This window comes from Podarcis melisellensis (genome assembly GCF_964234715.1).
Source record: "Podarcis melisellensis genome assembly, chromosome: 1".
Lineage (NCBI taxonomy): Eukaryota > Metazoa > Chordata > Lepidosauria > Squamata > Lacertidae > Podarcis > Podarcis melisellensis.
Window position 1 is genome coordinate 31149433 of NC_138528.1, and position 20661 is coordinate 31170093.

The 20661-nt window shown below is 44.8% G+C and overlaps 1 protein-coding gene across 2 annotated transcripts in view; it reads left to right on the plus strand.

Annotated features, from left to right (window-relative positions):
- SYNDIG1L (synapse differentiation inducing 1 like) overlaps positions 1 to 20661 on the plus strand; it is a 94869-nt gene that overhangs the window by 62331 nt on the left and 11877 nt on the right. For both annotated transcript variants that reach the window (XM_081915550.1, XM_081915549.1), the window contains exon 2: positions 17496 to 17973. In XM_081915550.1, the coding sequence (XP_081771676.1) occupies positions 17557 to 17973 (417 nt within the window). In that variant the 5' untranslated portion in view covers positions 17496 to 17556. The remainder of the gene's footprint in view (positions 1 to 17495; positions 17974 to 20661) is intronic.

The following is a 20661-nucleotide window of genomic DNA, read 5'->3' on the forward strand; positions in this document are numbered from 1 at the left end:
AGCTGCAATCAGGACAATGGGCAAAGAGGAAGGTCTTGGCAGCCTGTGTATGCCTAGAGCTCTCCGAGAGGCCAAATGTGTGTCATAGACTGCAGAGATAAGCGGCTGCAGAGATGCTGGTGGAGGTTTGGAAACAATCACCATTAATGCATGCAATCAGCATACAGTTCCCAAACACAAGCTGTTCAGCATTCACTGGGAGCAGCTGGCCTATCTTGTCCCATCCTTAGCAACAAGAACTCCACGAGGAGGATGGAGATCTTGGCAGAGGAGTATGACTTCGTTTCAATTCAGATCAAAGTGAGCTGACAGGTTCTTGTGTACCTCCCAGGAAAAAGCCTGAGTGTTTCCTTAGGGGGGTCCACATATCAGAGACCTGATCAACACATGCAGTAAAGAAACAGGAATGCCGTTCTGGATTAATACCATTTTGGTCCTATTGGCTTCATTTTCAGGAAACTTTAGAGGAAGGCGCTGGAAGCTGTTCCATACAGCAGCTGAGGAGAGGGAAGCAGTGCCTGCTTTTCTCTCTTCCTTCAGGAGAGCATGTCTCTGTCTGTGCTGTGACCCGACAACCCTAAACACAAGGGCTCAGGATGGTTTCTGAGAGAGATGTGGAAATAATAGGACTGCGAGCCAGGAAGCTGAAAGGTCAAGCTGGCATGGAGGAGAGCTGGATTTCACAGATTCGTTTATTTGGCCAGGAGTCTCTAGCTACTACTTGATGAATGCAGTTATTACTGTCATCTGAGGTTCTCGAACTTCCGTAAGAAAATTTCATGTGATACGAGCCACTGATAACACTGTTTCTCATCTACTAGCAAGGCAGCCAGGTCAATTCAGTTTCTCCCCCACCCCACCCCACCCTGCCCCCGTCCCCCAATCTTCAAGAATAAACCCATTTTCTCTCAGCTAAATTTTGGTTTTGGTTTATGTCTCCCAGTAACTCTTACATCCTTGTCATACTGTAAAGGTAAAGGGACCCCTGACCATTAGGTCCAGTCGTAGCTGACTCTGGGGTTGCGGCGCTCATCTCGTTTTACTGGCCGAGGCAGCCAGCGTACAGCTTCCGGGTCATGTGGCCAGCATTACTAAGCTGCTTCTGGCGAACCAGAGCAGCGCACGGAAATGCCGTTTACCTTCCTGTCGGAGCGGTACCTATTTATCTACTTGCACTTTGACATGCTTTCAAACTGCTAGGTTGGCAGGAGCAGGGACCAAGCAACGGGAGCTCACCCCGTCGCGGGGATTTGAACCACCAACCTTCTGACCAGCAAGTCCTAGGATCTGTGGTTTAACCCACAGTGCCACCCGTGTCCCTTGTCATACTGAGGGGGTCACAAATCAAGCCCGTGGCATGTATCCATTTGCTTGCCTGTCTTTAATGTAAAGCCTGCATATGTTCCATTGTTTGTGCCTATCAGACTATTGTAGTCTTGTTCCAAAAGCCATATTGAAATTGTTTTCATCTTTTCTAATTCACCCTGGAGACTTTTTATCAGACCCATCTGGGTTAATGAATGGGGCTAATTATTATACTTCCCAGTTTGCTAAAATTGCTAACCTCAGCCTCCAACTCAGTTATTCCATACTTCAAAGAAAAACTTTCTTGATAAGACCTGCTTCATGCAGACACCATGTTTGTGTCAACTTCTGCCAAGCTTCGGGGACAGCATTGTTCTTTAAGAATGATCTAGGTCATTCTTAATATAGGAATCCAATCATTAGTTTACCATTTAAGTAGCTGGAATAGTAATTAACAAGAGTGCTATTTTGGGTTTCTTTTCATGTGCCTGAAATGGTGTTGTAATTTACTGAATAAATCATTATTTTAATTTTAAAAATATCCGCAGATCTCAGGGTGCCATTCACAACATAAAAATACAATAAAAAATTGTCCAGTAGCACCTTAGAGGCCAACTAAGTTTGTTATTGGTATGAGCTTTCGTTTGCATGCACAATTCTTCAGATACACTGAAACAGAAGTCACCAGACCCTTATATATAGTGAGAGGGTGGGGAGGGGTACTACTCAAAAGGGTGGTGGGAAGGGTGGTTGGCTGATAGGTGTGGTAAACCTGTTGGGCTGTTAACGACTGCAATTGGTCTTACAGGAAAAAGCAAGGGGTGAGATGGCTAAAAATAGCTTTATCATGTATAATGAGATAAGAATCCAAAGTCTCTATTCAAACCAGGTCTCTCCATGGTTTTAAGTTTGGTAAAGGTAAAGGGACCCCTGACCATTTGGTTCAGTCGTGGCCGGCTCTGGGGTTGCGGCGCTCATCTCACTTTATTGGCCGAGGGAGCCGGCGTACAGCTTCTGGGTCATGTGGCCAGCATGACTAAGTCACTTCTGGCGAACCAGAGCAGTGCACAGAAACGCCGTTTACCTTCCCGCAGGAGTGGTATCTATTTATTTACTTGCACTTTGACGTGCTTTCGAACTGCTAGGTTGCCAGGAGCAGGGACTTAGCAACGGAAGCTCACCCCGTCGCAGGGATTCGAACTGCTGACCTTCTGATCGGCAAGCCCTAGGCTCTGTGATTTAACCCACAGCGCCCCCCGCGTCCCTACTTAAGTTTGGTAATAAGTTGCAATTCAGCAACTTATCTTTCCAGTCTGTTTCTAAAATTCTTTTGTAATAAGACAGCTACTTTGTATAGAATGCCTGGGAGATTGAAGTGTTCTCTTACTGGTTTCTCTGTCTTATGATTTACGATTCAGTGTATCTGAAGAAGTGTGCATGTACACGAAAGCTCATACCAATAATAAACTTAGTTGGTCCCTAAGGTGCTACTGTAAGGAATCTTTTTATTTTGTTTTGACTACAGCAGACCAACACGGCTACCTACCCGTAACTATTATTTTAATTGTTCATTTTTCAATCAATGGGTATACTTCTTTAAAAAAAGAAAGAAAGGAAAAATATGCACAATGGACACTGGTATATTAAAAAATAGGATATATATACACACACACATATATGGCCGAGGAAAACATACATGGAAAATACTAGTTAAAGCTACTTCCAGATGAATTCATATTTTGCGGGGACTATATTGAGATCAGGACAATTATTATAATGCATCATAAAAATTACCAAATACCCACAGATCTGCAGATCCCCGCATCTTATTTTTTTCACTGTCTACCTTGTAGCAGGGGTGCCATCTTGAATAAAATGTTGTGGGGACCAGGTAAGCCCCACCCCGCATAATCAATCACATGACACAGTGCACACACACTGTTTGAATAGGAATGCTCATCAACTTTGCGGGGGCCCCGCCCCCTCGAATATTTTGTTGTGGGGGCCGAAGCCCCCATGGCCCCGGGAGTTGGCTCCTATGCATTGTAGTAATTCAGAATTATAGACAAATGAGCATTTTGCAAATGTTTAGACCATATGACAGATTAGAACACGTGATGGAAAAACATTTTGTGTGTGTGTGTGTGTGCGCGCGCGCGTGTGTGCGTGCGTGCGTGCGCCAGTAGTGATGTAAAAAGGCATCATTTTCTGTGCCACCTCATATTTGTTGCTCTCAGCACTGTTTCCGTTCCACTGCAGCTGATCTTCTTCAAAAACTGATGCTATTCCCCTCAGCGTCTGCCGTTGTGAAATTACGAAGCTTAAGCAATTTACATAATTACATAAACTACGTTTTCATTACGTCATCCTACCCCATTCATTTCACTACAAAGCAAACACAGTGCAAATTGGGTGGGTGGGCCATAATTATGTATCATTTGCAGGCTGAAAGCAACAACTGATCATGGGACGAATGAGCAGCCATTGGCAATTTCCACTCCTTGTTCCGTTAGAATTCTATAAGATCCCTATATCTGGGCCTACATCAGTTAAGTGTTGGCTGTATGTAGATGACCAAGAATTCCTCCTCTTTTGGGAGAAAGGAGACTGGCGGAGTGGTGGTAACTTTGGAGAGTGGATCTCTTGTTTGTGACTGTTAAAAGTCATCCCAGAACAGTTTTGAGAGGAGTATGCTTGGAGGGTTGCACACAGCAATCTTTGGACTGTAAGACAGTGAGCCTTCCTAAATAAAGCATAATTTGACTCCTGCAATTCTACCTTTGAATCCTTTTCCAATCAGCTACATTTGGAAAGCAGGTGGGAGATACGTATGAGGCACATTCCGGAGCCTCCAGATTATTAGGATTGTCCAACCTGAATCTGTATCTCTTTGTCATGCTCTGAGAGGCTTTGGGACTGCTCATAATGAAATGCCCTGCCTAATTATAGACTTACTGTGCCATACAACAATGGGACTATTCATTGAGAAACTGCATTGTTAATAAGCAAGGCAGTTACTGAGAGAGCACTTGTGGAGACAGTTTTCCGTAGTCTACAGTCAATATTTGGTTGAGTGGAGGAGATTTGGATTCTAAACCTCCCACACAAAACTGTCCCTATTCAGTGTTACTTAGGGAATCAGTCTAAATATAGACCAACAGAGACATCTAGTGACCAAACAGAAACTGAGTTGATTATCTCTCTCCTGTGGTGCAGTGCATTGTTTGCATTGTGGCCGAATACTTCCCTGAATTAAGTGATTTTTCTATTTTTATGGAGAATACTCCATAACCCACTTTCTTTATGGTTTGAGGATCATGAAGTCCTCCTCACTCTGAGCTTCTTGGGCTCATGGGTCCTTGACAATCATTGTGCAAAGAAACGGGTGGAAATGAAAATAATATCAATATGCCTCAATTTTTAAAATTGCCAAACGCAAGAGTTGATTGAAAAACTGAGGAACAGGGGAGTGAAAAGAAGATTCTGAGTCATTCTCAGCTTTTGGCTCTTTAACACCAACTCTTAAGTTATGAGGCATGAAGATGGAGAGGTTCTCCTCCAACTTCCCTACATGGTACATGAGCTCTTCTATTGTTTTCAGATCAGCATTTACTATTTACCTGACTCAGACCAGACTAAAGGCTCATTTAGTCCAGGAGCCTGGACTAAAAGGCCAACCAGATGCCCATGGCAAACCCAAAAGCAGAGCCTGGGTGCAACTACAACTGCACTCTTCCCATCTGCAATTCTCAGCTACTCATATTCTGAACCATGTCACCTCTGTGAGTTGGAGGCAGAGCACAGCCATCCTGGCTAGTAGCCATATTAACCTCCATGCATTTCAGTAACCAGCCACAACCAAACGTCCCTTAGGGTGACCAGAAGCAAATGATCCTGCCCCTTTGGTAGTTGTGACCATTGGCTATGCTGGTTGGGGCTTATGGGAGTTGGAGTCCAACAACATCCAAAAGTCCACAGGTTCCCCATTTCTGCCAGAGAATTTTTTCAGGTAGGAGCAACACCCCTCCCCCCCCAAAAAAAACCCCCACAATTTCAGTTAGCTGCTTTCTAACTAGCTCTGAGAAAGAACCCAGCAAGGTTACAGTGCAGAGGATTTAAAAAAAGAAATTATCTGGGAATATTTATGGCGGTGTAAGGAAAGCTTTTGGCTGTTCTCCATCAATATGCCAGCGCTTGCCGGCAGCTTTATGATCCGCCCTCACCAAGGGTTCCACACCTAATTTTGGTTTTTCACCATTAGCGGAGATGTCTTGGCAGTCAGCACTTTGCCTCTGCCAAGAAACATTTTTATCAGCGAGAATAAAGATTTGATTTCCATCTGGAAATTGGCCAATTTGACTAGCGAACCTCTAAACATCAGCACATGGCATCCCAATTCTCAAAGCAATTTAGCCTCTGTCAGATACAGAAGCCCATCACTGGGGCAGCTGACTCTATTGCTATTAGGAGAAAAGAACAAATGGCATATTCACTCCTTCCTAGCTCTATTGAACTAGTCGCTTCAGACAGGTGAATTAGCTCCCCTCCATCATAGACTGTCTGAACTCTCCTCTTCAGTATACTTCCTAGATCCCACACTGGAACAAAAGCCCAGCAAATGCTGGTAATAATTCCATCGCCTCTTCCAGGTCTGAAATCCCCACATTAAAGTGGTGCCTCTGTAGTTTCAGAGCCTTTTCCTCACCTGGCAGTAGTGAAATACAGTCGTACCGATAGACTATATGGGACTGGCAGAAATGACTGGCAGAATCCGAGACCAGGGGAGAGAGACAGCGGAAGAAGATTGGAAGAAATTTAAGGACTATCTTAAGAAACATTGCAAAATTAATGAATGTTAGAATGACGTTGGTTTAGAATTTACGTGGTTTCCAGCTGTAATGGATAAGTAAAAAGAAAAGAAAGGCCAAAAATTAAATGAAAATTAAGGGAAAGGATTTGCTGAATTAATAAATTAGAAATTGGAATACAGAAAGGGGAGGTATGAGAAAGTCGGGGAAGTAAGTTATAAGAAAACAAGGGATTGAAATTATACTTGTTTTTACTTTTGTCTGTTTGTATTTTTGTTTTGTTTTGTTTTTATATAATTTTTGAAACTTTAATAAAAATCTTTTTAAAAAAAAGAAATACAGTCGTACCTTGGATCTCAAACGCCTTGGCTCCCAAACAAATCGGCTCCAGAACGATCGAAACCTGGAAGTGAGTGTCCGCTTTTCAAACGATTTTCGGAAGCCGAACGTCCGGTGTGGCTTCTGCGGCTTCCGATTGGCTGCAGGAGCTTCCTGCAGCCAATCAGAAGCTGCGCTTTGGTTTCTGAATGTTTTGGAACTTGAACAGACTCACGGAACGGATTCCATTAGACTTCCAAGGTATGACTGTAGTGAAAAGTTTTGAGGTACAGAAGTTCATTGTGACAGCCCCCATAGTCATGCCCCAAGGAGAATCCAATTTCTTAGGATCAGTTGATAGTCATAAAATACTGAACTGCCAAAGGGTGGTAATTTGGTTAGCCTATAGGACTTTGGCTGAAGAGACTTGAGTACACATTCCATCAGCTATTAGTTTTACTGGTTGAACTTGGTCCAGCCTACTGTTGACCCTAGCGTATCTATCAAAGGGATTGTGTGCCAGACCACACCTGCCTTCTAACCCTCAAATTTGCAGCTAGGACTGGGTGATATCTGGTTTTCAACAGTGTGATATATCACCAGCTAAACATCATGATATATCACAACGTCTGTAATAAGGATGGAGCTATGTAGAGGCATTGGCTGGCTTCACAGTTTCCCCCCCCAAATTGTGATTTTTGCATAGCACACACACACATCATGATTCACAATATATTGCCAGATCAAAAATTATGAAACCAATATCATGATATGGACTTCAAACTGGTTTGGGACGATATATCGCCCAGCCTTACTTGCAGCACTGGCAAGTATCACTCCAGCCAATGATGTCATTGTTCCTGCTGTCAAAAAGTACTGGAGCTGCATTTGCCTCACATTCCTGCTCCAATCTGCCCCACTGCTGGTAACATAAAGTCATGAGGAGAACGTTTGCCCAGTGCTGGCTGGTGCACCAAGCTAAGGCCGTTCTCAGCTTAGATAGCCTCAGTAGCCCGTGCTTTGGCGACTTCCCAGATTATTGCAATTTGCTCTGTGTGGGGAAAGATGCTGAAGATGTTCCAAAAGTCATAGCTGGTGTAGAATGCAGCAGCTCCTCCTCTGTTAGAGAGTGCTGCAAGGAAGACTCATGACCCTCAAGATCTTGAATTGAGAGCCAGTGTGGTTTACCGGTTAGAGTGTCAGACTAGGACCTGGGGAACCACATTTCTAATTCTCACTTTGGGACCAATGACTTGTTTAGTAGCTGTAACGGACCCCTCTGATCTTTTTGCTACTGCATTTCCCACAAAGCCCACAAGAAGTCCACAGAGTAGAGTTTCACTTGTTGAATGTGCAAGTAGCTACCTCATTTTGCATGTTACCCAGAAGGTCATACAGAAAAAGGAGTCCACACCAACATGCTGTTCTAACATCTGGAGTATACGGGGCATAACTGGAGCATAGAAGGGAAAACGGAATGTTTACCTGACAGGGCAATTATCCTGTGATTGATTCTTAGGGAAACTACTTAGTCTGCCATTAGCTTTGACTATTATGTCCAGCTGTGAGTGAGCCAAGTGTCAAACTGGAATCCAAGAGGCTTCGCTGAGACAAGCATTTACAGATTCAACCACTTGTAACTTCATTGCTTTGATATGAGGATCAGCATGCCATCCTGCGTTTGGGTGGACAGAGTGGCACTATGTAAGGGACATTGTTAGTCATGTTGTGACTCCAGGGACAGCTGAAAGTGGATGACTTCAGACTTGCATAGAGATGATGGACACCGGCATCTAGTCCAGTTTATTTATTTCACTTCAAGTGCCATCATTGTTCAATTCAATCCATCTTTAATGTCACTGTCTCCCGTGTGTGTGTGTGTGTGTGTGTGTGTGTGTGTATGCATGCGCGCGCTTAGCTTTTCCTGTGCTATGAACCATTACTAGCTGCTAGTATTGCACAGTCTAACAGAGTATGGATGAGAATACCAATACCGTCCGTCAGCATATGGCAATGGATTTTAAATGAGAACAGATCATGGTTGTTTTTAGCAAATTTTATCTGTTTCAGATTGAATTGAGTTTGATTTCTTATATCTTGAAAGCATGACGCTGGGCAATAAGCCCCCAGTTTGAACAAAATACACTTTAACATGAGAAATGTCCAATCCGCTTTGCAGATCTGTGGGTGATGTGCTGGGCTTTAGCTGTGTGCGTTGCCTTCCCTAGAGAATCCCTCTTCTTTATTATAAATTACATCTCAGTCGTGCCAGAAGCGCTGCAGCTGTTACCCAAACAGGAGGTCATAGTGCCTGTCTCCAAAACTTTGTTCTTTGCACTCACGCACCGACTGTGTTCCCATGTCACAATAAGCCGGGCTTAATGGTCTTCCGTGACTGTGCACATCGATCCTGCTTTGCTCTTCCCCGCTGGGAAAGGAAGCAACACACTATGATCCTTGGCTTAGCTCTACATTCTGCCCAAGGATCATGGCTTATCTCTCTGCAAATAACCCATGCAGGGCCAGCCCAAGACATTTGGCTGCCTGTAGGGCAAGTGTGGCCCCTACTATTCCACAGACACAAGTCCACTGGGTTGGCAGCTGCATCTTTGTTCAGCACTGGGGATGGGACAGCGTCCTCCAGTGCGCTGTCCTGCACAGAACAAGCCCATATAGCTCTGTCTTCTATCACCTTGCCTCCCTTCCCTGTCTCCCAGCACCTGCTGCCTGAGGCAGCAGCTTCATTCTGACTGTGCTGGGCCCAGGGGTAACCCGAGTAACACGGTCCAGGTCCGATCCCAAATCCAAGGGTTCCGCGAGGAGTCAGTCCGACAGGGCCAAGGCAGGACATGAGGCAGGAAACCAGGCAAGGTAAGGCACAGGATCACCGGCAGGTTCTGACAAACAGCAACGTTGCTCCCGCAACCTGGGGTGGGGTCCAGCAGCCTTTTATCTCTGTCGGGGTAACGGCCGGTCCTGATCCCCCGGTGACTCACCTCCCTGTCTCGCCCAAAGGCGAGCACTCCTCCTGCGAGTTCTCAGGTCTCTCCTTCTCTCAGACCTCAGTCTCTGCAATTAGGGAGATGTTGGTGGGTTACTAGATCCAGAGGCCGCCTCAGCCTCTCCTGACCCAACTGGTACTGCAGCAGCTGTAAGTGATTGCCCAGCTGAAGGCAACGAGGCAATCCCTGCATCCGGAGCCAGGGCAGGCTCAGGCCCCTGACTCAGCCCAGCTGGTGCTTGTTGCAGGGGAACCTGTGCAAACTGGGGCTCTCCAGAATCAGGCCCCAGACTATGTTCAGCTGCCGCCTGAGGCAAAGGATCCGGTGCGCACTGAGACTCCTCTGGCTCCAAGTCCAACCCAGAGTCCCAGGCCATCACACCGACTAATGGCAGCACCAGCCCTGAAACTATGATTGGTAAGCCAGGAACAAATATTGGCTTCCAATTATGGTTGGTTTGGAGTGAAACAGGCCACTACGTATGCCAGGACTTGCTGTGTTTCAGTATAGTGCTTTTTGGACCTCTTGAGCTCCGTAGTTTGAATACTGCAGAGCTTCAGAGTGCAGTTTCAATTTCCGGTCTTGTTTTGTAGCAAAAGAAGGACAGATGTGTTTAAGAGCCCTGCTTTGTCTTGATATGCTTTCCTGTCCCCACAACACAACACAAGCCATGGTCTTTAGTGTGAATGTAATGCCAAGCCAAGGATCATAGTTTGATGTTTCTATTTGCTAGCAGGGAGGGGTGAAGTGGAAGCAATCATGGTAAACCACTGTGGCATCCTTTGTCAGAGGATCCATAAGCGTTTGCCAATTTAAGAAACAGACTAAACTGAGCTTTCACAGTCCCTATCCTCTTATTTCCTATGCCCATCTCTCTGTGTGTGTGCTGCGATGGAGAATTGATGTGTGAAAACTCGCTGGCATTATCGCATGTAACACCCTTGAGGATTAAATTAAAATACAGCTGATTAAATTAAAAATTAAAATTAAAATACAGCAACTGATGGGGCATCACAACTAGCTCCTCCTCCAGGTGCAGTTCCAGCTACAAACAAGAAATGAGGCCGTGTTGCTGTAGCTCCACCACATAGTTTATCTGCATTATTATGAGGCCTGTTCTGATGTGAACCCATGAGTCATTTCTTCCCTTTTGGGGTTCTTGTTATCCTCGGGGTTTGATCTTATGGTGGTGAGGACCAGGGATATCTCCCATGTGCTTTAGAACAAAGCTGAAGATTACGGGGAAATCTCCCCCCAGAAAACAAGAGGAAACTTGATAGTGACATCTCATGTCTTGAAAAGGGTTGGAGATGATGGATCAATGCCTCTGAGCTCTGAAAAATGCCTGTGAAAACAATCACTGAGATGCCACATGTTTGGAAACTGCCCTTATGGACATCTTTCTTTCTTATTTAATAGTCATTAATAACTCAGCCTCTCTTACCTTTTCTCTTCATGGTATCATTTTAAAGAGAAGTGCCCTTTAAAATGGTAGCAAGCACGTGAGCATTTATTGAAATGTGCAACCATTTCTATCACAAAGGACCACTCAAGAAAGGAACTACCTAAAAGAGGCATCACTATTTTACACAATCTCAAATGGCTCTCGAAAATGGCTATGTTTTATACACTCCCAGCAGTCAGTGAAGGAAATGACCTCGAAGACCTCCACCCCAACCTCCTACCAATGTAAAATTGTACTTTTCATGGATTTGTGCTTTGTCCACTCTTAACTTTGTCAGTGGAAAATGGAAGAGGTTTTTGTCATGGTGTCACAAGCCTGTACAGCTCAATATCAAAGAACCTCCCATTCATCCTAGAAGTCTTCACCTTTCCAGTCAAATAGAAGGGTCAGACCAATGATCCATCTAAGCATTAGCTCCCCAAGGACTCGAGCAGAGGTCTTTCCAAACCCTCTTTCTGGAGAGCTTTCACTGAAGATCAGCAAAGTATGTGCTCTACCACTGGCTCTGCAAGCTGTTCTGTCATCCCTTTTAGCTACCTTAAAGGTAAAGGTAAAGGACCCCTGACAGTTCAGTCACAGACGACTCTGGGGTTGTGGCACTCATCTTGCTCTACAGGCCAAGGGAGCAGCATTTGTCCGCAGACAGTTTTTCCGGGTCATGTGGCCAGCATGACCAAGCAGCTTCTGGCACAACAGAACACCGAAACCAGAGCAGCACACGGAAATGCCGTTTACCTTCCCACCGGAGCAGTACCTATTTATCTACTTGCACTTTTTGGCGTGCTTTCGAATTGCTAGGCTATCAGGAGCTGGGACCGAGCAACGGGAGCTCACCCCATCGCGGGGATTCGAACCGCTGACCTTCTGATCGGCAAGCCCAAGAGGCTCAGTGGTTTAGACCACATTGCCACCCAAGCAAATAAGAATGTGAGCAAAATACCCCAGCCCCATTTTTGCCGCAAAGTGAGAGGAAACTGACAACTCCCTCAAGCTTCTGCTACCCCTGCAATTTGGAATCAGATTACTCTGCCTGTTCACACATCCAGTCAGTCCCTTCTCCAGCTCATGTCAGGTGGGTGGGTTTGCTTTGTGTTACTTATTCCTTATTTTACTCCATGATTGGGCAGTTCTAGGATTTCACAAGAGCGCAGCAGTGCAAATACTGTCATTGAAAAGACTGTCATTGGGTGTAACGCATGCCAGGCTACTCTCCACTGAAGGCACCACCCCTCCCCACCCCTTACGTTTTTTGGGTCTTACGTTTCTGGTTGCTGTACCACCCTTGCCCTTTAAAGGTAAGGTAAAGGTACCCCTGCCCGTACGGGCCAGTCTTGACAGACTCTGGGGTTGTGCGCCCATCTCACTTAAGAGGCTAGGGGCCAGCGCTGTCCAGAGACACATCCGGGTCACGTGGCCAGCGTGACATCGCTGCTCTGGCGAGCCAGAGCCGCACACGGAAACGCCGTTTACCTTCCCGCTGGTAAGCGGTCCCTATTTATCTACTTGCACCCGGAGGTGCTTTCGAACTGCTAGGTTGGCAGGCGCTGGGACCGAGCAGTGGGAGCGCACCCCGCCGCAGGGATTCGAACCGCCGACCTTTCAATCGGCAAGTCCTAGGCGCTGAGGCTTTAACCCACAGCGCCACCTGCGTCCCATCACCCTTGCCCTTTATAGCTGCTTAAATCTGGCTGGGAGGGCATGACTGGGTGGGTTCTGGGTGCAGTGAACAGGTCTCGGCATGAGGGGGTGGTGCCAGCCATCTTGATGGAGGCAATAGTGTGGCCATTATTGAAAAAAACTACCCTGGACATGATGGCATTTTACAACTACCACCCTTTTGGTAGTTGGCATGGCTGTGGCAATGCAGCTACATGCATTCCTGGGGAAAGCTGATTATCTGCAGAATACATTTATCCAAAGCTACCACTCTGGAGGGACCCATAGAAACACAGGTGATTAGCCTCATAGCAGGCTGGCAGAATAATCTGTGAGCTGATAGCTTTTGTACTCTTATTTAAAAGTCTGGCCTAACATGCATGACAATTGTAGGAATCTTTAAAAGGTGTTGGCATTAATCTCTGTCTAGAAATATCACTCTCCAGTTAGGAAGCCTCTCCCCTTGGTCACATAAATCAAGGTGGCCTGTTAGTGGTGAGAGAAAAGGACTCTGCACAAGCTTCACAGCACTGCCATATTTATTTCTTTCAGAAGTAAACATTGGTGAGGCCTTTAGTACCAGATACAGGTACCAGATTAAAAATCAGCTGAGGGCATAGTTGGACTATGCCAAAATGGTGAAAATGACCAGGATGATTAGAGATCAAGAAAATAATAAATTTAATAAAGAATAGGGGAAATTAATTAGTTACTTAAAAGAACACTGAAAACAATTAAAAGCATAGGCAAGATTCTAAAAACACTTGCAATGTAGCTAGGACTATGGTGTGAATTAAGTATTAAGAAAATATGGAGAACATTATAAGATGCAGTTGGAAATGAATAACGATGGAAACCATGGAAGGGTGGAGCAAAGTTCGGGGATTCAGAGAATCCTATGTGTATGTGATTTAGTTGTGATGATATTTGGTTAAAGGTAAAAATGAAGAAAAAATATTTCCCCAAAAAAATCAATTGAGGCCAGGAGCAAACCTCTAACAGTTAGTTACTTGGAGGAAGGCTAATCATTGCTTGTGTTGAAGTGAGGTTTGTGGCAGTGCAGAAATGCCTCAGTACAATCTCATGTAGGCTTTTGGCTCCGATGATTCCTTCCCCCCAATGTTTTACGCTCCCCATTCCTGAGTTTGTTTAATCAAAATCGTCTGGTAATATTTTAATTTTCTTCAGCCACCGGGATAATTCCAGTGCGGCTCTGTGTAATATACTTTCATCTGAACCGTGTTCATTAATTTGTGTTTTATCCGTCTTCTTTTTTTAAAAAAGACCATTAACAAAGTTCTCTAGTAAAAGCAGACAGACTGTTGAAACCTGCTGTGCTTAGCAGAACCCTTTCGCCAGCTCTGCGTGCTGCTCTTTATCAGTCCTTCAGGCAGGCTTCAGTTCACTCACGAATTTCCCCATCCATCTCAATTTAAGATAACGCTGGCAGAAAATTGTCATAAAACTAGCTCTCGAGGACTTTGCGAAAATATAAAAATTTGTTTGAACAAGAGGCATTCCTCACAAATCTCTTATATTCATTGCTGGATTCATATCCCCCCAGATAAGTGATTTCACTGAACATTGCTTCACCAAAATATAATTTACATTTACATAAAATTAATTGTCCTCATCTCTATCCTTCCCTTCTTTCTCAAACGTGGTACGATGGCATGGCAGTGTGATATCCCTGCAAATATCACAGTATAATATTAGTCTGTTAATAGACTTTCCAAGTTCATATGTGTATAAATATGCAGAGGCATTATCAGATGCAGTCCTGCTCTAGCTGAGGATAACAGCATCACGTTCATTGATTTTAATGAAGTAGGATATAAAGCTCTTGTGTATATATTAGGGTTGTACAATATTTTCATTGGGTTTCCCCTAATGTATCTGTATAAAAATTGACAGGAGCTAACAGGTAGAATTGTTAGATGGATTGGTAGTTTAATATTCTGGAAAACTGTTGATTGCATCAAAGATATTTCATGTCATTTCCCGCCCAAAAAAGCTCTGCTTTCAAACTTTCAGCCAATAAATTAATATGAACTAGAAATTCTATCACGTACCGCCAAGTTAATGAGTAAGACACAGGGGGACTTGTATCAGATACAGGGGGGAAATGAAGTAAAACATCAGTCAAGGGCAGGAGCATTGGTGAAATATGGGGGGGGGGGCATAAAAAAATCAGCTGAGGGCAGGAGGAAACCTCAACAGTTAACTACATGGAGGAAGGATAATCAACACATTGCTTGTGTTGAAGTGAGGTCAGTGGCAGTGCAGAAATGCCTCTATACAATCTTTGCACTGCTATATCAACTTGCTAGAGGGCAACGCTGCTGATCTGCTCTCTGTGGAACTGTAGCGTCGCCAGTATGGATAGCTGCAATATCTCCTAACCATCAGTTCAGCTGGAATCAACTGATATAAGGGACTCGTAGGATTCCATAGCAATAAGGCTGCAAGGTGTGTTGCAGGACCAGCTGCAGGCTGCCTGAGGTGCTTTGGGAGTGGCCCAGCCCATGTGTCTCCTTGATAGCCAGTTTAGCCTCCTGACCACAAACCCAGACATAGAAACATAGAATTGTAGTGTTGGAAGGGACCCTGAGAGTCATCTAGTCCAACCCCCTGGCAAAGCAGGAATCCTGCCCATAGCTGTTCGCAGAGCCATCTTTCCCAGAGGGCTTAGTGGTGCATTGCGCCAGGGCTCCAACCTCTCAGGAGTGCCCCAGCGAGTGTGGGAGCTGCGCAGCTTTGCTGGTGGCCTCCCCTTTCCCTGCATGCCCGCCAGCTGTGCCCCGCCAACCATAAGGCTGGCAGCCATGCAGCTTTCCTCCCAACCCTCTGTGAGAATCGCTCTCCCGCAGTGGCATGGGGGAGAGTTGTGCCCCCCCTCATGGCTGGCAGTGTACAGCTATGGCCACCCCAACACTATCCATGGTAATTTGGGGGCACTGGGCAGATATTTGCACCCCGGTGCCACATCTGCTAAAGATGGCCCTGGCTGTTCACACTGACCCACTGCACCCCCTGAGGATTGCATGATGTTACATGATGGTATGTGATACAGTGGTTTGAGTGAGCACAGGCCCAAAGTGAGAGTAAGTAAGGAGGGCTGTTGGTTTTCTGTAACACATCTGCACTGTTAGTAAGTGGTGCTCAATCCCTGGCGTCTCTGGATGGAGCCAGGAGAGGACCCTGTCTGCAGTCCTGGACAGCTGCTGCCAATCAGTGTGGACAATGCTGAGCTAGATGGACCCAATGGTCTTACTCAGTATGGCAGCTTCCTAGGCACTAGATATAAAAATATAACTGCATAGACAAGATCCCATAAGAGTGATAGTACTTCCATAGCAAGCAGCCATCAGTTTTCTTTTTTCATTCTCATTATTTCCACTCTCACCTTGCGAGCTTCAGAACTCTTGCTGCAGTTTTGTGTGGTGGTTTTTAGCATGCAAAATATATTACATTTACTGGCATCACTCACAAATGAAAGGGCTGTAATTCGCAGCATGTCCCGCTTGTTTATAATGCAAGGAGGGTTTCTGCAGGGGATGCCAACCTCAGGTCTATGCCAGGGCCATCTGTTATTCACTGTAGTTCTCCAGGAAGTTATGACCCAGCATGAAGAATACACTGCGCATTTACATCATATTCTCCTTCCCTTTCTCAAGCTGCCAAGGAGAAAGGGCAGCGCTCAACACATGCTAACCGTCATGATGGCTTTGACCTTCTCATCTTATCACATGGTTCATAGTCTGATCTTACTACCTGCCACAATGATTCTTGACAAGAAGACTCAAATAAAGGCAGTTTCAAGCCATATTTTGGCAGGCTGCAGAGAGATGTACATGAATTCGTGGACAGTAGCACAGCCAAATGCTTTCATTTACCATCAAAAACAGGGCATGTCCATAGTGAGCTCCTGTTTCTCATCGCTGAGCTCTTCTGATTTTCTGATTGCCCAATTATCCAAGTGCTATATAGCACACAGTCCAGATCTTTAGTAGTTTGATGGTTTCAGTACAGTACATTGCAGCATTTTCACAGCCAACTTTTCAGATTTTCACATAGATATAGGTTGTTAAGACCTTTAGGTCTCCCAGTATTAAGCACTCACAACTGTGTTCTCCCACCCCCTCTACCCCTCCCAGAATGGATGGATTACAACCTTAAGTAAGTTTAAATGCTTTACTTACAGTAATCAGAGGTCTCGCTCATGCATCATTCAGTGCTACAGCAGAAACAACACAGGTAAGGCATTCTTGATTACAAAATACAGAAGTTGGCCTCAAACACATAGTCTGAAACTGGAGCCCCAGCCTCAGACATCTTCTCAGTTAGATGGTTCACAGAGGAGAGAGGGAAAGGAAGGAAGGAAGGAAGGAAGGAAGGAAGGAAGGAAGGAAGGAAGGAGAAGTAAACCTTACTCCCTCCTTCCCTGAGGGTGAGTGGTTGTGACCTAGCTGTGCCTTCTCTAGAAATTTACAGCTCTGTGGTCCTTAATTCCTTCATTTCCTAATGAATGGGTTAGATATGCATTGCTAAGCTTGACTGCAAAAACTTCAGCACACATCTGAAAGAGATCTCCATCAACTTTCCCTCAAAGTACTATAGGTTCTCTGAGTCAAGGTGCATGCTGGAATTTATCTTATATAAATTCAATCCCAGTATTTCCATCAACACAGACATGCCCCAGTGCTAGTTAACATAGCATAGTTATTGCTCTTGAACCACTTAGTCCAGGGATGGGAAGCCTGTTGCCTCCAGATGTTGTTGGTATACAGCGCCCATTATCCCTGACCACTGGAGATGTTGGCTGGGACTAATGGGACTCCAACAGCAGCTGACCACAGGCTCCCCATACCTGACTTAATGAGTTTCTATATTTTATGTGCCCCCTAATTCTGCCTCCTTTTTCTTTCATTTGTTCTTCAGGGTTGTTTGTTCTCTGTCATCCAATTGTCTTAGAAGCACCTCGCACTGAGCTTTCAGCAAAATGGAAAGTGTGAGTGAACTCCAAAATCCCCTGTTGGCCAAGAACAATGGACACCTTCATGGCAGTTACAGTTACCACCAGGATTATCCTGGCCACCGTTGCCAGGGTAAACTGTACTCCTATATCTTCCAAAATTCTGGCAATGCGAGGACTCACCAACTGCTGGATGCCAGTTCTCTTCAGCTGGCTGTTGAAGCATTGTACGGCCCAAATTTCATCCTGGTGAAGGATGAGACCAGTGTCAAAGTCAAGGACAACAAAGGTGAGAGTTGTGAGACAGCCTTCATGGGAAACAAAGAGCATCCTGCTGAGGCCTCTGATGTGCAAGAAACCCAAGGGAGGTCCCTGATGGAAAATGACATCAAAATCCAGACAGTGTCCTATGAAGTGGAAGAAGAGGAATTGCAAGAATATGAGGTAGGTTTTGGAGGCTGTGAGCCTATCTTGGGACTTATTTCTGAGTAACCATGCTTAGGACAGAGAAGTAAATATAGAAAATATAATAATTGTGATTATGTACAGTGGTACCTCAGGTTAAGTACTTAATTCGTTCCAGAGGTCCATACTTAACCTGAAACTGTTCTCAACTTGAAGCATCACTTTAGCTAATGGGGCCTCCTGCTGCTGCCGCACCGCCGGAGCACGATTTCTGTTCTCATCCTGAAACAAAGTTCTTAACCTGAAGCACTATTTCTGGGTTAGCGGAGTCTGTAACCTGAAGCGTATGTAACCTGAAGCGTATGTAACCCGAGGTACCACTGTACATGATAGTAGGAAAAACTGAGGTAAATGTTGCATGGGAACTTCTCTCTCCTGAGAGACAGCTTCCCTTATTTCTGAGGAATTAAGCCTGGGGGTTTAATACAGGGGTGAGCAACTGTGGTCTTAGGCCTCAGCCTAAGTTTAGGTGTTCCTCAGCCTGATTTCAAAAACCCTCTGCAAGCGATCAGTTCAGACCTCCTGGCAAGAGAAGAAAGGGGGGAACCACGCCTTCTTTTGGTTCCGGGCCCACACATCACTGGCTTCAGCTGCACCCAGAGTTGCCATGCAGCCCCTGACAGATTACCCCAAAGAGAATGCCCCTCTCAAAAGAAAAAGGGTTTTCCACCATAATATAATACATTAAGAATAATACGACTAGAAATAATTATAGAGAGGTGTGTAGTTAGAATGAATTATTTTAATAAGCTTGTTTTAGGCTCACATCCAGAATTTCTAATCCATTTTAGCTCACAATTTATCAATTTTAGTCCTAATGCAAGCGAGGGACATTGCTAAAGATGAAAAACGGCCCTGTTTCACTGGCACTCAAGAAAAATAATTTTCCATGGAAATCCCAAATCCCCAGCTAGTGAGCTGAGAATTTAGCTTGAAAGAAAAACGATAATCTATTTCCATGCAGTGATTTCTGTTAGGATTTTGCCTCACATCCGAGTGGCTGGAGAAGATGTGGTTTATTATATAAACTCTGCAAAGCCTTCCCCCCACCCTTTCCTGTGTGAAACTGTTAAGAAGGAGGAGAGAATATGTGAAAGTAGAGCTGAAAAGAAGAAGGTCAAATGAGAGAGTGGGGAGTGAGGGAAGACTGTAAAATACTTAACGAGAGGAAGAGTAGGAGGGTGAAAAACGCTACTTAAATGCCATGGTGGCGATAGATGTCCTAGAAATATTATATCAAGACGACGTTGGCAGAAGCAGCTTTCGGTCAGGGAAGAGAGAAATCAGTAGGATGCCTATTGCTTTGCATCAAGGGTTGGAGCTGACAGCAGTGAGTGGGGGCTTCTAACACGGTTTCTGTTATTATTATCATCACTTCCAGCATCATCACTGTTATTATTATATTGCAGCTTTCTGGGTTACTATTTCACACTGAGTTATTTAATAACGAAAGTGTCCTTAAGCACACTTAACTTGAAAGCAACTTCCATTAAAATGAATGGAACTTTCTTCCAAGTGAATAAGCTTGGGATTGAGCTATAAAGCAACGGCAGCCGGCAGTATAGTACAAATCAAACAGTTGCAATTCTTTATCATCTGGTCCCAAGGTGGCACTTGGGAACGGCTTTCTTTATCGGAAGAGATGCCTCTTGTTGAGGCATCGCCTCCGACATTATCAGGAAGTAGCTCCAGAAGGGATAGGACACAAAAAAACCCCAGATGTTTATTCCATTTTACTATAAGTATATGCCGGTATCTCCATTGATTTAAATTGACAAGTCTTGGTGTTTCCGTTTTTCAGAAATAATCTAAAAGGTATTCAAGACTTGTCTCCCGTTCTTAATACTAGGGATCTCGCTGGTAGTATGAATAGTAACTGTATCCTTTCTATGGCAATTTTACAGCCATGAATCCAACCATCCTTTAATCTCAGAACTTCTCTATGTCAACTTGTCAGTCTAAATCTGGGGCCCTCAACATGGTGCTGGTGGACACAGTAGCACCCTCAGAGGCACACCCCTTAGCCCCCATCAAGGCACCTTGCCACTCTCATTTTTTACTGTTTCTTTTAAATGGGGTGTTGGGATGGTGGTTGGGGGTTTGCCTGTTTTTTTCTAAGGGATGTAACTTTCTTTCTTTGGATGCTGTTCTTCTAACTTGTTTTATCAGTGCAAGGATTTCCACTTGTACAATGGAACTGCTCCCCACCCCATGCATATGCCTTGTATGGTACCCTTCCCAAATCTGCTCCAGAGGTTTTGGAGGAAACCCAGAACAGATTTAGGGACTGCACAGGAGAGGAGAAGTGGGGAATTCAGTTGCACTTGTGGAAATCCTTGCTCTTATGGTACGAGTTAGTTGAATACTGTTCCGTGGGGGCGGGGTGAGTTGGGGAGGATAAATGTTTTGGAATGGGGTATTTTGTGGCATCCACAACAGTTTTTTAAACCTCCAATTTTGCTTCTGGGCCCAAAAAGGTTGAGGACCCCATGCCTACATATTCCCTTATTCTTTTGATTCATAGCTGGGTAGTTAAAGCACCAGTAATTTCCATTTGCAGGATTGACACAGCCAGACTTAATTGTCAATCTTAGTACTTCCCATAGTCATTCAGGGAATGTGACAGATTCAAATTCTCAATAGTCTTACCCTGGAAAAGCATGTTAG